A 15,978-nucleotide genomic window follows, 5' to 3' on the forward strand; every position below is an offset into this window, starting at 1 on the left:
AATCGAGGAGAAATGAGGACATTCTGGAGCCTACATGGGAGCTAGGTCTTCTAGTCTGGATATGTTTACCCCGTTGTACGCTGCAGGCCTGTTCAAATTTTCCCTTGTACCAGGTGCTGCTCTCTTCTTTTCTATACAATCGCTTCTATAACACGTTTTTTCCCCTTCGTTTCTGTATGATTAGACTAGTGGGCATCTAGAACGACGAGATACTTTATGCTCTACAAGACCACTTTTACCACAGGTGCCTAGAATTTAAGTCGCACTTTGCTGCATACACGTCACTGAAACTTAATAAATGCATAGCTCCTGATGCGATGTATACTTCTACCTCGGTCATTATTTGGTCTGTTTTGACAGTAATAGTAGCTAATCCTAGTGCTGTCGCGCTCCTGAGTGTCATCTTTCTATTGTTCAGTATGTTGAACAGTTTCACATTGGGTACTCAACTTCCTTCTTTGTATTGTGCATGGGCTATTCAAGGGGGTTGGATAGTGCATACACGTATTCGCGGCCAAATCTTTCGGAATTGACAGGGCCTACAATCCTAATGAAGCCCGGTCATGGCCAGTGCGATTGCGTTGGTTACGCGACATGACTATGTGTTCAACTTGCGCGACGGAGTCACCCTACTGTCCAGATACAATCAACTGAGTAATATCATCAATCTCCTTCACCGTCGGCGTCAGATTCTCAAAGCCGTCCTTGGTAACGAGCACGTTATCTGCAATACGTTAGCATGTTCTCAATACCACTCATCGTATCAGCATACCTTCAATTCTCACACCGCCCACACTCCAGTACTTGTCCAGCACACTCTCATCAATGTACTTCTTCTTCTCCTCATCCTTGAGGTACGGCTCAATGATGAACTTGCAGAAGTAGATACCAGGCTCAACGGTAATGACGCTGCGTTCGGGTAGAGTTCCCCTCTTTCTTAGGTACCTGAACATGACGTCCTTGTCCGCGTAGTTGGGGTCGCCGCCAGAGTCGTGGGTGTCCATTCCCAAGTAGTGTCCTAGGCCATGAGGGAAGAAAGCTACGCTGATTCTCTTGTTGAAGAGCTCCTCCGCATCTCCCTTCAATATGCCGAGTTCCAGGAGTCCCTTGATAGCAATCTTATGGGCGAGCTCGTGTACGTGGTCCCATACGACACCAGCTTTGAGCGCGTTGGTGCACTGATGTTGCATGTCCAGAACGATCTTGTAGATAGCAAGGGATTCAGTTGTGAATTTGCCTTTGACAGGGAATGTGCGTGTGATGTCGGAAGCGTAGCAGTCGACCTCGCATCCTGCGTCTAACAATAAAAGGTTCTGATCCGAGATGGGAGCGGCATTGTTGACATAGTGCAGCGTTGCGGCGTGTTCACCGGCTGCGACAATAGAATGGTAGGCTTGGTTCTTCGCGTTGCGCTCTACACACGCCTTGAGGAAGACAGCCTCAAGTTCGCATTCGTTCTGCGCTTTCGACGCAGCCTTCATGACGGCCTCGTGGGCTGCTGTTGAGATGACATTTGCTTTGCGGATGAGGGCGATCTCATAATCTGTCTTCGTGACACGGCAGTACTCGATGGCGGTCTTGAGCTGCTTGAACTCCTTCTCTTTGTAGGAAATAAAGGTGATGTGATCGGATACCTGCTCCGGAATAGCGTAAACAGTTGACTGCGCAGATTCGGATTGGCTTGCCAGGTGAGAGTTGACGTCTTTGGTAGTCAGGCATTCGTCAATATCGTACTTGGCCTTGGCCTCTTCCGGGCTCATAGGCAGACCAGACCAGATGACCTCATCCGGCTCTACAGGAGGGATGAAGAGTGTGAGCTTCTCAGTGGCAATTTCGTATACAAGATACGAGTCTGGCAGCTCGCAGCCGCTGAGATAGAAGAAGTACCGTCGCTGACTAGATGGAGGTAATCAGCGCATGCTTACCCCGACCCAAATGATGCCTACCGGAATGGTGCCTCGCCGTCGTTGTCCTGGCAAGTACATTAGTCTGTGTTGTGGCCAGCATCATCATGAATGCATACTTCGTTCAACTTTTGCTTCTGCGCTTCCAGGTAAATGGTTCCGTTCTTGTCTCCACCCTTCTCGATGATCCACTCTGCGACCTTCTTTGCATGTGCCTTGGCCGGGTATTTGCCCTTTAGCACCTCTTCATAGTTTTCGGCAATCGCCATCTTGTGCACGTTGGTCCAGCTTCCGCTCTCTGCAGATAAGGTGTAAAAGCAAGGTGTTGCAGTCGCTGAGTGTGTTGGTGATGGCAGACGTGGACGTAGAGTGTGTCGAAGTGAACGACTGATTTGAGGTAGCAGGGCACGCATGGGGAGCTTGAAGGAGCTTTGCTGCTTGTTAGGCGCGCTGATAGCTACAGGCCGCGAAGGTGGGGTGGTGGGGTGAGCTTGCATCTGACGGGTAGCCGCGGTCTACCAGTCGCGATCATAACAGGAAGGTGCAACTCTTCTGATTGTGATCATCAATTGCACTTCGCGAATCTTGGTTGAAAGTATCGATATGCATGTCGCTTCGCTAATTTTCGTAGTACTACATAATCATGTCTAAATTCCTAACCCACAACAAGTCGTCTGACGCCGCAAAACACGCTCGTTCCCTAAACGCCAGTCCATTATGCCGTTGTCAATCCATGCGGTAGATCAATGACACCTCCAAAATCGCAAGTGTCCATGCTGCAGCCGAGCTGATCAATGCATGGCTCCGAATACTGACCCCAAAGTCTTTCGCACAAGAGGTGGGTGTTTATGCTTTGTCGTACGGTGGAGCACAGTCGCTTTGTTTCGTCCGATGCGTTCGTTCTCGAATCGATAATGCATGTGATAGAGGGAAATCTAATCCTGCCAGCGCCTCAGGAATTTGGCCATGTCGTCGGTGGCGTGAGGAGCTGCGGCAACCTAAAAGATGTCAGTAAAGCTTCTAGCGTATCTATACACCCCAAGGAACGTACCGTGTTCTCCATGCTCTTGACAGAGAAAGTTTGACTCTGCGTGAGCGTAGTCAATTGGCTCGGGATCGGCAGCCTCGACTTCGCAATCTTGACGCTGCTTGTAGGGTACAAAGGCTTTGTGTTCTTGGCGGTTATCTTGGTGGGCGGTACAGGCTGCATGGGCGCATAACGCGTCAAGCCCGTCTGCATCGCGTAGTCCACCTTGTATACGTCGTCATCAACCGGATCGGGGTCAGCAGGATTCGTCCCATCGGTCGTCGTGTCTACGGTCGGCGGCCCGGTTGTGGTATCGATGTCCTTGACGGCGGCTTTGACCGCGGGGCTCAGAATGTTCTTGCCCGTCATGCCACTGAATTGGAAGCGATCGGAGTAGGTGAGGAGCTGACCGCCAGTCTTGCCAACTGCGATCATCTTGATGAAGCTATGGCGGTCAGATTAGCCGGTCGTTGAGCTGGGTTTCAGATTGAAACTTACTAGGCATTGACATCTTTCAGGTCTTCAGACTGAGATGTTTCGATTCTGCCCGAGGCTGTGTTGCCCGCTGTGAACGCGCCGCTTGTTGTGATGACGCCCACTGGGAACTGTTTCCCCTCATTAGTATCTTTTCGTTGCGCCTGTGCTGATGCCACTCTTCGCAACCTACCTGCTCAGTGCCATCATTGCCTCCCACAATCACCTGCAACTCATACGTTGTCAGGTCTGCGAGCTTCGGTCCTGTGCCACCTTCTTCCCATTTTACTGTGACGGCTCCGCCAGCCGCAATCTTGTCGCCCGCTTTCGGTGATGTGAATTTGATCCCAGCACTGACGAGTGGAGAAAGGGCAGCGACGACCGCGGCAAAGGGAAGTAATATCCGCGTCATGGTGAAGATTTGTGAGGGCAACGAGTGACGGGCGGGCAGCGGTGTGGCGTGAAAGCGAGCGTCGAGCGCTGTCCGATGGTAGAGCGAGGGGCACGATGCACGCAATGTATGCGGATCTTGAATGCGATGTAGGCAGACGTCGAGTGTAGGCAGGTAGAGGCGGGTGTTGGGCGGTGGCTGTTAGTGTCGGGTGAAGGATGCAGTCTGGAAGCAATCAAGCAACATGCGGCGCGCCAGGGGCACGATCGTCGTTGCCGCGCACGCTAAACTGTGATTGGCAAGGATGGTCGTCTCATTGCGACGCCTCAACACCATGGAAAAAGGACGTACATGATCCAAGTCAACAATCTGCCAATTGCAGTGATTGCCATTGTTTCCATGGATACTCAACAACACTATCAGCAGCTATCTCGGCCTGCACATGACTTGCTCGGCTCGCATCTCCTCCACTTGGAGCCGGTACCTGAATCTACATTATCGGGTCTCCACATTCTACCGCCAAAAGTGGGTTTCAATGCAGCCTGTGTTTGCACGTCGAAATTTTTGAGATTCTCTCCAGTACACCTCTTGGTGTCTATAGTACAGACGCTTCTCTGGCCGTCATGCCCGTGTTTTGCTACTCAAACGCCATTGCCATGCTAGATGGGGATATCCTAAAATTCCAAACAAAACGAGATGCTTGCCCTAGTGTCGTTCCAATTCAAACAGCCTGCGCATTCCGTACTTTTGGGTTGTTCATCTTCAGGCTGAAGGATGTCGGTAATCTACAGGTCATGGTTGCAGCCTGTCCCGCCTTTTGCAGTTGAAGTGTCAGCTCCTTGAGCTTCTCTGGTGTGAAGATTTGTACGTCAAACGACAACAAGAACTCTACACATAGCTCAAGTCGGCTGAGTGCCGCCTCGTCGACACCTCCTACGGCAGCAAAGCGCTTCTGCGGCCACCTGTGATCTTCTAATGCCTTCATCGCTACGAGGGCGCAAGCCAGGATGAGCCGATGCATCGTCCGGTATGTGAGGGGAACGCTCCTATCGATAACGCATAATCGCAACATGTACGACCCAGCAGCTAGCCAGACACCCGTGGACAGCGGACAGAACCTCTGGATGCGGTTCATGTACTCCTCAACGCCGACTTTGGGCACCGTCTTGGAGAAAAACTTGCGAGCCATGTTGGCTCGTTGCACGGACTCGGGCTGCGCTCCGGCGCCAATGTCGTGTATGGTGACGGGCTCATCGTGACCCGCTTCCGGTGGAGCTAGCTCGGTCGGTTGGTGATTCTCTTTTTCGGCGGGGATAGGCGTCGCTGGTCTGGACGCTGTCCGTCGGTGGGAGCGTATGAGGTGGTTCTCCCGTCCGCCAGGCGTCCCGGGCCGCGAAAGTGGTGGTGTTGCGGGCACATCGCCAGCTGCATTGGCAATGGCAATTATTGAGCGTGCGATCAACTTCATGGCGGTTTCCCGTGACATGGTCAGAACGTCGAGATCGTCGTCGTTGGCAGGCGGTGATGGTGCGTCCTGGAGGCTGAGGTTGTTGAAGTCTGGTAGTACGCCTGCGTCGCCTGCCGGGTTGGGTGCTGAGGGGGGATTCATTGTGGTTTGGTTTTGTATGACCGGTGCAAGCACGAGTCGCCTCGGATGCACGGTCTTGTATGGAGGGGCCGAGTGACAGACTTGGATCATTTGGACGTGTGGATATGTTGCCGATGTCTACCGATATACTGTGCAGACGGGGAGCGTGTCGAGGAATAGTCGGAGAGATTGATGTGCGATTGAGTATGTGCTTTGTCTGCCATGGATCAACAAAACTCCAGTGTAGTATAGGATGTTAGCTTACACTTGGAGGTGACGATCAGCGCGGCTAGCGTGTCGACCAGGATGGGGTTCGTATTGGTATTGGCGGTTGGCGATGGATGTGAGGGTGGTTGTGTAGCAGGAGTACAGCGGGCGGGCGTCCAGGAGATGATGAAGACGGGTAGTGCTGGTAGACGGAATTATTGAAGACACGATAATCGATAGCCTCGGGGCGTGGCGTTGGTTTGTAGGGTCAAGTGACGCTAGAAGGATTGCGTCCTGACTTGGTCAAGCTGGCTGGAACTGCAGTGCAAGCGCCGTTCCGAAGCTCGCTGCCGTCTTGTACAAACGGTGGCCATGGGCAGTAGCGTGAAGTGGCTGGAAATGCGCGCGGTGAGGCCCGCCGAATGCGCTGGCGGGTCACGATGTAAAGGTACGTGGAGCGCTGAAGAGTGTGCGACTCACGATGCGAGGCCCGGGAGCGGGTCTCGTGAGAGCGGAAAAAGGCTAGACTGCTGGCCCACCGGGCCGTGCTGTACAGGCAGAAGACGCGCAGCTATCACCAAGCAGCCTGTCTCTCTACACGCGACGAGAGGGAGCAGGAGAGACGGTGGAGCCAGGCAGGCGTGATTGGCGGTTAATTGGCTGTTAAGTAAGAAGCAGCGGGATGAGCGCATGCATGGGCTGGAGCAGTTCCGGAGAGGGTTCCGTATGAGGTGCTGCAGCTGGGAGATATTGGCCAGGCGACTGCGGGGCAGATGCGAGGCGCTGCAGGGTCTGTCCAGCCTGGGACGCAGCGCAGGAGCCCTCGAGACACCTATTCGACTGTCATGTGAGAGCCTTTGCCGAGATGAACTGGACGCTCGGAGAAATCAATCTTAGAATCTTAGAAGTGTCTGGCCAGACTCGGGTCCACACTCATGGCAGCTGGGCCGCGGCTGCTGGTATATATCCACCTCCCTGTTGTGCTTTGCCTCCACCACTTTGGGACTTCACATCTGCCATCGTGACCATGTCTCACAGTTCTGGGGCTACAGAACATCCGCTCCCAATGCGCGTCTAGCGCGTGCCCACTGCATCAGAGTCGCGGGCAATGGTAGCACGCAGCTGCACACCCTCCTGGCCGATTGTACATCAAGCACCACTACGCATGCATCGCGGGCCCGGGTCGCTGTATCACAAACTCTACGATCGCACATTGCAGCCAATCGATCCACCGCAAATCGTAGACTCACTCACAGCGATGCACCTCCACGTGTTCGCGCAGACCAGACCGGCCCTCGTACCCTCGGGTGGCGTCTTCGACTCGTCGACAGCCGGTCCGCAATCTCGCGACCCGATGGGTGACAGATGTCAGAGGGCTATTGTCCGCAGTCATCGCCAATGGTTCACGGATCGACGACATGCTATAAATCACCGGGCTATGGGAGCGTGGAGCTCTGGAAGGTCCCGATTCAGCTTTCCGTGAGCGTTAGCGTGGATACCACCTTAGCCCTTTGGTCCGCTCGACAGTCGACACACTTGAACGACGGCGTTGCTAGTTCCATCTACCTTCTTACTACCTACCCAACAGCATCAAAGACTGCTTGTTTCCACGGCCACGGTTCTTCCTTGTTTGCTCCTCTTCTTACCCTACTAATCGCTCAAGTACAATACCTCCACATCACGAAGCGGCATATAACCCCTCTTTCGACCGTCCTTGGCACCCTACGTACCCAGGTAGCAACGCCTCTACGTTCCTGCAAAGGTCACTATGCATACAGTACAAGACCGTCGTCCCAACAAAACTTGTACCTCTGTTATAGCGCTGTATTATGTTCGCGCCAGGCGACCCCCGTCCCTGCAGCAAGTTACCCGTCAACGTCACCATGCATCTCTCGGCTTTTCCTCCAGCAAGGGTGCATGCAAGTAATTGCATCTCATGACAGCAGTTATAGGCAAGTCTCCCGCAGATCGTTCGTCGCGTCTCAGAAGATGTACGATCTGATCTGTGAGTGACCCTGGGGTAAAACCAAAGACGGCTGCATCTCACTCAGACAAGGCAAATACTAAACAGGCTGCAGTCCACATCAAGATACAAATATGCAATGAAGCGACTTAGCGTCAACGTAGGCTCTAGATGGTTAGTCTTGTCCTCGAGTAAGGTGTACGTACACCTCTGAAGCTCCCCCAGGGTTACTTGTAAGATGATATCTTACATGTTCCATCTTAACGTAGGCTGTAGACCCCTTTAACGTTTTCCTTGTGTGAAGTGCGTATAACCATGTATTTTACGGGATCCGCAAGTTCACGGTAGTTTTGCCCACCGAGTTTATACTTTGTCGTTATCTGTTGTATCCGATCTGTGTTGTGCGAAATATACTCCGCTCCTGGCAACGAAAGTAGAGAGCTTACTCAGATCTCGATGTCTGGCATATACGAAGGCTGGGGGACGTACCACTATGTCGTGACGGAACGACCTCCACGTCTTACTGGCTGGTCTCAACAATATACTGTTTCTCACATAGCGCCGTCAAGGCGTTGCACCAATTGCTAATCAGATATCCAAAATCGACAAGCTTGTCATCTGCTTTGTATAGACTTCGATTCCGGAAATACCTATCTCGGCTACTGTACATGGTACTACACTCGAAAACTTACCGTCCCAACCAGCGCTACCTCCAACCTTACAACAAACAAGATTTTTGACATTATGGAATATCAATTCGCTGCTGGTCATCGACGGTATATGTTACTAAGATCATGGACGTGTATGTGACAAAAGAAATTGGTGTAAGCAGGAGAAACAGCCTGCAGATCTGAAAACAGAATATCGCCGAAGCCACGCGGAACGCGCAGCTGGCGTTCGAGGTGATTTGCAAAGAGAATCGGAAGGACTCTCGGGTAGATACGCGAGAAGGCAGGTGCCAGTAGCGCTTCTAGTAGGTTGTGGGTAGTCTTGATAGAGGTCGATGTAGCCGTGGTCTAGGACGGCAAGGTGAATCAAGCACGAAGCAACATTGAATATCGCATCTACACCTGACTCACCCTAGCCCTCTTCCTCGTGCTTCCAGGAACCACAGTTGGTCCACTTCGGCTTGGTCCATCATCACCACCACGCTTCTTCTCCTGCTGGTCCAAGACGAGCTGTAGCACGTCATACGAGAACTGCGGGAATTCCAGGCACATGGCCTTGAACTCTGGCTCCGCGTCGTGGCGCAGGCTGTAGCTTCGTGTAGCCCAGAAGGCAGCGACGGGCTTGCGGATTGTGGCATCTTCCGGGTTGGACTCCTTGTATACGTAGCGTGCGTATGCAAGCTCGCCCTTTGCAGTCGACGCTGTGCGGTGGATCTTGGAGTGTGCGAGCGATTTCAGCTCAGGAAGTTGGAGACGGTCGGCAAGCGTGTAGATGCGTGCGTGGACGAGGAGACCCAAGCCGTCATTATCGGTTACAGGCTGTCGCGGGTCTTTCTCGAGGGGCGCATCGCGTGCGGCTGACGTCTTCTTGGGGAAGTATTCGCCTGTGTAGAGGTATTCGACGACTGAGCCCATGGCATCGACATCGCAATCTGTGTAGACGATTTGACGAGGCTGGAGACTGTTAGTGAGCGCATATTTACTCGCTGAGGGCGTGATAGCGTACCCCTCCTGGCGCAAACTTCTCGACCTGTTTGGCAAACTCTGGTGACTTGACGAGAACTGCCTCGTGTGCTGAGTATGTGGTGCGGTTGTCTCCTGAGCCAACGACGACTTCAACGATCGGACTCTTCATAAGACTGGTCGCATGTTAGCCGCGCGTTCATGATGCGTGTCGCTAGCATTCCAGAGCCAGGAAATAGATGCTAGTAGCCCATAGAGCTGAGAGTGGTGTTGCGCGCGTTGCCTTCAGCCCTTCAGAGCTGGCAAACTTCATGCGCCCGATAGTAGCACCTCGTCTCAAGCGAGCTAGCTATCCAATCCAGCGAACCAGAAAATGTACAAGGCCGTGACTTACTCAGCGAAGAGAACCAGCTTGGGTGCTTCGGGCTCAATCTCCGGCAAGAGAGTTGTCTCCTCGCCTGCGCCAGCTCCAGCATCACCCGCACCCTCCATCTCAATGTCGTCGATCGGTGTGCCCTCAATCGGGGTTTGCTGCTCGAGATCCGCCATGGCGACTGCGTTTCTGTGTTTGCGAGAACGAGGGACGGTGTGCGAAAGCGAATGAAGCTATCTGTAGCTCAAGAGTAGCTGTCCCGGAATGGAATGTCAGCGCACGACAAGCAGTATGGTTTGCGAAAAGTAGATAGAGTGAAGCGCTATAGCGTCCTGCACGAATCGCGTCTGGTGATGGGTGGACTGACTTACGGAGTGCTGAGGGGGAGGTTGGAGATGATGGCTGGCACACGCCGGGAGCTCGGACGCGTCGCGAATGCTGGGGAGCTTTCACTTGCGCTAACGCAGGAACAGGCCTTGGCGCGTTCTAGCTTGCGTCCACAGGTACGACTGGTCAGCATCCAGTTATAGCAACAACCGAAGAAGGGATCGAAGGATAATGTTCGAGTATGAATTCAGAATATGTACATATAAACCGCCGCGTGTCTAATAACCAAGTGCGATGCGTGTACTGCTTTGACCAACGCCGCCTGTAATGCTATGTCCTGTAAATGCGACGAAGTGTAAGCGACCGTGGTAATTAACCAAAATCAAAGGCCGAGATGAAGCTGCCAAACTATAACCGACCACCCTTCTCGTGGAAGCGGTCACCGGTTGTAGGAACGGGCTTGTCTGCCCGGATAACGTAAAGCAGGAGATCTTCGAGCGGGATGAAGACGTAGAAGACCTTGTTGCAAAGGAAAGAGAAGAAGACGAAGCAGGTAGCCACCAAGGCGTCCATGAAGTAATGGTTAGCCGTGGCAACAATGACCGTCAGGATGAAAGAGGGGTATCCTATTCCAACAATCAGGTAGAAGATCTTCCAGAAGGCATTCTTGCGCACTTCGCCCTGTTCCAAGGTGCGGCGGAAAAGACCTGAGTGGTAGATCATGGTCATGCCAATGCAGAATGCGTAGCCAAAGTGCATCGAAGGCATCGCTGCGAGTTGGTTGACAAACTTGCCACTCATCCATACACTTTGTGCGTCGTCGTGGCGGACGGTGTCGAGGAAGCCGTACTCGGTGGGTAGAAGTCGCGGTGGCATGCATGGGTATACAACGAAGGTCATGAAAGCGCAGAAGTTGGTGAGGGTGAGGGTTCGGCGGGCGATGGCGAAAGTGTCAAATGACGGGGCTACGTAGTAGTACCAGCAGATGAAGCTTGAAAATGTCAGTGGTGATGCAAGAAGTTATGCCACAGCAAACTTACCCAACAGTTCCAGGGATGTGGATCAGCGCATAGCACTTGTTCAGCACCGTAAGCGCATCTTGATGTCCATGCATGAACCACTGTTGTACGTCCCTCTCTCGGACCGGGAACAGGAACCTTAGAAGGCCAAACTCTTCCGCTTCCAGTACTGCAATTCCGTGTTCCTGAGATACGTCCCATATTCCGCGCCCAGCGAAGAGCTTGGCCGATACGACGCCAGTCATGCGGTAGAAGGCATAGTTGATAACCCAATAGAACATCTCAATTAAGAAAGGGAAGCGCTGCAGTATGCGACTGTGTACATGATGGCGGAAACGCGATGTGTTGGGTGTTGTGACCCTCCAGCAGAAGATGCTTCGAACTTTGGGTGCGTTGGGGTTCTTAACCGCGCTGATCTCGTCGAATTCGCTGTCGCTGTCGGACTGGAGGAGGCGGTCGGTAGACTCGTTCGGGGTGTTGTCGAGGAAGCCGGTGCGCTGTGATGACCGGCCGAAGATTTTAAAGTCGCGCTTTCGTGTTATGAACATGGCGAAGAAAAGTATGCTGGCAACCATCTGCGCGTGACGCTGTCAGCATGCTGCTGTGTGTATACGAATACTGTGGAGTGGTTTTGGCTACGTACAACAGGTTCGCACCATCCCGGCAGCTTCCACGCTGGTTTGCTGTTCCATTGGCCATTGTCTGCTAACGTCGTGTTCGCCATGATGTGTCGCGTGCGCCGGCTCGGGATGCTCGTAGAAAATGCTGCTCAAGGTGGTCCGGTAGTGGTTGTAATCGTCGGCTCTATTTTATCCCCGGGTACGCGCGGAGGGTTGTCGTCCGACACAAAGTATGTTGACAACACACCTGGGCAGGTAAAGGAGTGACGGGAAACAAAAGAGGGGAAGGGTTCAGCTCAGGTGGAGAGGAGAGGAGTCCGCCTGCTTCACTCGATGCTTAGCGGGCCTATGGTTGTGCTTGCTACAAGTTCGCGAAGCCCCGGGTTGCCGGCAAAGGAGGTCAGACGTCTTGATCAAAGCGTGCGTACAGCGTATCAAAGTCCCACTTTTTCAACTTTAGTGGCTTGGGACATGCGCAGCGGCGCGCAACCCGCTAAAGGCACAGGCTTCCTCCCATCTCATCGTTATTCGACTCGTATTCACCGTTCCCATCTTCCAACTGTGTCGCGTGCCCATCCTCGTTGAGCACGCGACCACCACAAAGTAGTGCTGGCGCCACTGCACAGCAACACCGCGGCAGCATCAACGAAGTAGGCCAAGCCCCGGGAGTAAGCACAAAGCATTGTGACGTCAATTGCTCATTTCGTCGGGGCGCAGTTGGCCCGTAGAGGAAAGGAAGCATCCAAGTAACTGCTCGCCTAAATGCCACCCTGTCTGGTTGGCCGTAACCGCATCTTATGACAATGCGACTCCTACAATGCCGTCGTTGCTACTGTACTCGGTGCCCTTAACACTGCCTCTTTCTGCTTGGCAGCGCAGCGGATTGATGGGGATAGGGCCGTTGCTATGATGGTAGTACTCGGATGCGGCCGATTGCTCTTCCGTGCGGAAAACCACCCATAGTGCGGCCGCTCCGTACTCCGCCCCTGAGCGCGAGGAAACTTGAGCGAACATTCGGACAACGATGGGCGGCTTTCAAGCTATTGCTTGATCTTATAAGACGGGGCCGCAATGGAAGCGGATTTGCTTGGCGAGCAAAGGCGGTAAGGCGTGCCCATAATAAGCATCGTCTAAAAGTACCGGTGAATCCAGAGGTCACTACTCGGAGTGAAAGTCACGCCTCGAAGTGAATGACAGGCACGGATTTTAAGTCCCTTTGCACGTACTAACGGTTACAGATATCCTCCCTACCCGAAGCCCCTAACTACGTTTCAGCCCTGGCGTTTTCGTACGAGACCCAAGTTATACGAGAAACACACACGTCGACGTTTGTTCACCGCATTTGACCCATCTGCATCACGCGGAATCTTTCCTCTGATGCCAGGCAGCCAGGCACCAGACATTTCAGCCACCTTCTTCCAGTAGGGAATCAAACACATCTTGCAGCCAGCACCAGAATGGATCAAGTAAGGCAAAGCAATCTAACATTAACGTAGGCTTTGAGATTAGCTCGGTCATGGTATATGCTATTGTAGCAGTCAACATGTTTGGTTTTTCTTTTGCGGGGAGATGCTCAAGACTGCTCAATACTTGCATCATCGTTTCGATTCTCTTGGTCGCTATAGCCCCATCATACGAGTCCATCCTTTCCTGGAAAAAAAGAACGTCCATCACTGCTTGGTGAACATTCTCGACCTCGGACGATGTCGCACCCGAGACCTAGAGTGTCATGAAACCAAGAGACCCCCGACTGCAAATTCTGCAAACGCACGCTCGGAGGTGCAATGTCCAAACAGCTCCCTGGACATTTTGACATCATGTCGGTCTCCGAACGTCGTTGTGGCTTGGGCCTGGGGCTCGTGGCTGCCATGACACCCGGGAACTTGCCCGTCTTGGGCTGCTGAAACCTTGTCCGCATCACAACCCCAACACGCATACATGCGTCCCCGCCGATGAAGCGAGCCTCAACACTGCAATACTCCTGCAGCCTGACTTGCTACATACTCTCCGACGGTTCCTGTCAGGCCAAGACTTTGGCGAGCGGATCCAGGCTTCTCTGCCTCTCCCTCGTCAGGTACGCATCTGATTGGTCGATCGCAGCGTGCGCCTCATCGCGAACATGGATTTAGCCCGGTAACGTGCATGCCAAGCACTGTCAATGCTGTCTACACGGTGGAGAGGCAGCTGTAAGTGTTCGAGACGGGTGGGGGAACAGCGTCGTCGTCACCCTGCCTAGGCGCCTAACCGCCTCAAGGCATCCTCGACATGGCGAAAACGATGCCGGGAATCCATCAAACACTACCAAGTGTGGAACTGCTCCAGATGATCTGTTTGCTTCTAGGGGTATGTCCTGAGTCTCCTCCATGCCGAAAGAACCGGGCAAGGTACATATATCGCGAAACCCCGAGCCTCATAAGTTCTGCCCACTCTCACATCAAGTCGTCTTCAAACACCTACCTTCTTTTCTTCAAAGTGCCGTGCACTAGTGTTTAATTTTATTGAGCTGAGCTCTTCATTCTCTCTTTTCCCGTCGTAATAACGAAGACTCAAGTTTCATTCCTGTCCTTCTAGATTCACCCAAATCCCCCATAATGAAGACGATATACCCCCTTCTCACCCTCCTTTCAGCGGCCGCTGTCGCTGCTGGCCCTCTTCCCCGGAATGTCGACATCCCATCGAGGGTTGTGGCGCGTACCGAACACATGGGCGAGGCTGCGCCCGCTCCAGCAGTTGACCCTGCTAAGGCAGCCGCCGACGCTATGGAGTCCATGCACGTAGCAGAGGCGGAGGCCAAGGACAAGGCGCACCAGGAAGCTGCTGCGAAGATGGAGGCCGAACATCAAGCCAAGGCTGAAGCAGAGGAGAAGGCTCATCAGGAAGCTGCGGCGAAGATGGAGGCCGAACACCAAGCGAAAGCGGAGGCAGAGGAGAAGGCTCACCAAGAATCTGCCGCTGCTATGGAAGCCATGCACGTGGCCTCCGAGATGGCCAAGGACGCCGCTCACAAGGCCTCTGCAGATGCTATGGAGTCCATGCATGCCGCGTCTGAGAAGGCCAAGGATGCCGCTCACAAGTCTTCGGCGGATGCTATGGAGGCCATGCACGTATCTCAAGAAATGGCCAGTATCTCAGCCGCAGCCACCACCACTGAGGAGGTTGCAGCAACAACTACAGCCGAGGCTATCACTCACGAAACTGTTGCACCGATGACTACGGCTATGGTCGAACAGCCCCCCGCTCCTATGGTCACTGAACACCCCATGCCACCTCCTGCGGCTGAGATGCCACCACCACCACCTGCGGAGATGCCTGCACCACCGGCTGAGATGCCTCCTGCTGAGATGCCACCGCCACCTGCTGAGATGCCCGCTGAGATGCCTCCACCAGCCGAGATGCCTGCACACGAGACTCAAGCAGCACCCGAGCATACCATGATGCCACCACCACCTGCTGCCGAGATGCCTCCACCAGCTGAGATGCCGCCTCAGGAGACTCAGGCCGCACCAGAGCACACCATGCCTCCTCCCGCTGCCGTCACTGTCGTTCCCGAAGCCCCTGCCGCCGGTAACATGTCCATGACCCACGCTGCACCACCTGCACCCATGGTCACTGAGAGTTTCTCTTTGGTAATGGGTGAGGCTGCGAACGCCACTGCTTCTGCCAACATGACCGTTTCCGCCACCGAGACTGCTGCTGAGCCTGCGGCCACCGAGGCACCGGGCGCAGCTGAGGAGGAGAAGAAGAAGATGGAAGAGGAGCAGAAGAAGGCTGAGGAAGAGAAGAAGGCCGCTGAGGAGATGGCAAAGCAACAAGAGGAGGCCGACAAGAAGGCCGCTGAGGAAGAGAAGAAGGCGCAAGAGGAGGCAGACAAGAAGGCTAAGGAAGAGGCAGACAAGGCTGCTAAAGAAGAGGAGAAGAAGGCTGCCGAGGAAGAGAAGAAGGCGGCTGAAGACGCTAAGGCTAAGGAGAAGGCCGACGCTAAAGCTGCTGAGGAAGAGAAGAAGAAGCAGGAAGAAGCCGACAAGAAGGCAGCTGAGGAAGAGAAGAAGCAAGCCAACGAAGACGCCAAAGCCGCCGAAGAAGACAAGAAGAAGCAAGAGGAAGAGGACAAGAAGGCACAGGAGGGTCAAGCCGAGCAGCAAGACGGAGCTGAAGCCGACGACAAGGAAGACGCCGCCCAAGAGGACGACAAGAAGGACGAGGGAGACAAGCAGGACGAAGCCGCCGACGCCGAGCCTGTCGCTGCTGAAGAGCAGAACGACGACGCCGAAGCACCAGCACCAGCTGCAGAGTCTGGCGACGCCGTCGTCGAGTATCCTGCTGGTTTCCTCACTTCATCTCGTCGCCGCGACGAGATCGCCAACATGCCCGCCAAGCGCGGTATGAAGGCTGTTGCGTTCTGAGTTGATTGAACGATCTCCCCGGGTTGTACCCAGGGGCGTGCATCTGGACAT

The 15,978-nt window shown here is 53.8% G+C and overlaps 6 protein-coding genes across 6 annotated transcripts; 1 reads left to right on the plus strand and 5 right to left on the minus strand.

Moving 5' to 3' along the window:
- Positions 1-629: 629 nt before the first annotated feature.
- J4E79_004731 (uncharacterized protein) lies at positions 630-2,173 on the minus strand (the record flags this gene model as incomplete). Its single annotated transcript, XM_049353613.1, has 4 exons — positions 630-724; positions 773-1,896; positions 1,947-1,972; positions 2,024-2,173. The coding sequence occupies 4 exons, from the start codon at positions 2,171-2,173 to the stop codon at positions 630-632; spliced, it is 1,395 nt and encodes a 464-aa protein (XP_049212061.1).
- A 666-nt stretch (positions 2,174-2,839) lies between these two features.
- On the minus strand, positions 2,840-3,817 carry J4E79_004732 (uncharacterized protein; the record flags this gene model as incomplete). Its single annotated transcript, XM_049353614.1, has 4 exons — positions 2,840-2,902; positions 2,956-3,376; positions 3,430-3,536; positions 3,599-3,817. The coding sequence occupies 4 exons, from the start codon at positions 3,815-3,817 to the stop codon at positions 2,840-2,842; spliced, it is 810 nt and encodes a 269-aa protein (XP_049212062.1).
- Positions 3,818-4,517: 700 nt separating this feature from the next.
- On the minus strand, positions 4,518-5,495 carry J4E79_004733 (uncharacterized protein; the record flags this gene model as incomplete). The annotated part of the gene is made up of 1 exon (XM_049353615.1): positions 4,518-5,495. One exon carries the CDS (start codon positions 5,493-5,495, stop codon positions 4,518-4,520), a length of 978 nt encoding a protein of 325 aa, XP_049212063.1.
- Positions 5,496-8,618: 3,123 nt separating this feature from the next.
- On the minus strand, positions 8,619-9,734 carry J4E79_004734 (uncharacterized protein; the record flags this gene model as incomplete). The annotated part of the gene is made up of 3 exons (XM_049353616.1): positions 8,619-9,176; positions 9,229-9,361; positions 9,580-9,734. 3 exons carry the CDS (start codon positions 9,732-9,734, stop codon positions 8,619-8,621), a joined length of 846 nt encoding a protein of 281 aa, XP_049212064.1.
- Positions 9,735-10,293: 559 nt separating this feature from the next.
- J4E79_004735 (uncharacterized protein) lies at positions 10,294-11,628 on the minus strand (the record flags this gene model as incomplete). The annotated part of the gene is made up of 3 exons (XM_049353617.1): positions 10,294-10,876; positions 10,926-11,479; positions 11,548-11,628. The coding sequence occupies 3 exons, from the start codon at positions 11,626-11,628 to the stop codon at positions 10,294-10,296; spliced, it is 1,218 nt and encodes a 405-aa protein (XP_049212065.1).
- A 2,487-nt stretch (positions 11,629-14,115) lies between these two features.
- Positions 14,116-15,927, plus strand: J4E79_004736 (uncharacterized protein; the record flags this gene model as incomplete). The annotated part of the gene is given in 2 exon segments (XM_049353618.1): positions 14,116-14,647; positions 14,663-15,927. The coding sequence occupies 2 exon segments, from the start codon at positions 14,116-14,118 to the stop codon at positions 15,925-15,927; spliced, it is 1,797 nt and encodes a 598-aa protein (XP_049212066.1).
- Between the last annotated feature and the right edge of the window lie 51 nt (positions 15,928-15,978).

Source organism: Alternaria viburni (genome assembly GCF_023758015.1).
Source record: "Alternaria viburni strain BMP 2772 chromosome Unknown scaffold_8, whole genome shotgun sequence".
Classification (NCBI taxonomy): domain Eukaryota; kingdom Fungi; phylum Ascomycota; class Dothideomycetes; order Pleosporales; family Pleosporaceae; genus Alternaria; species Alternaria viburni.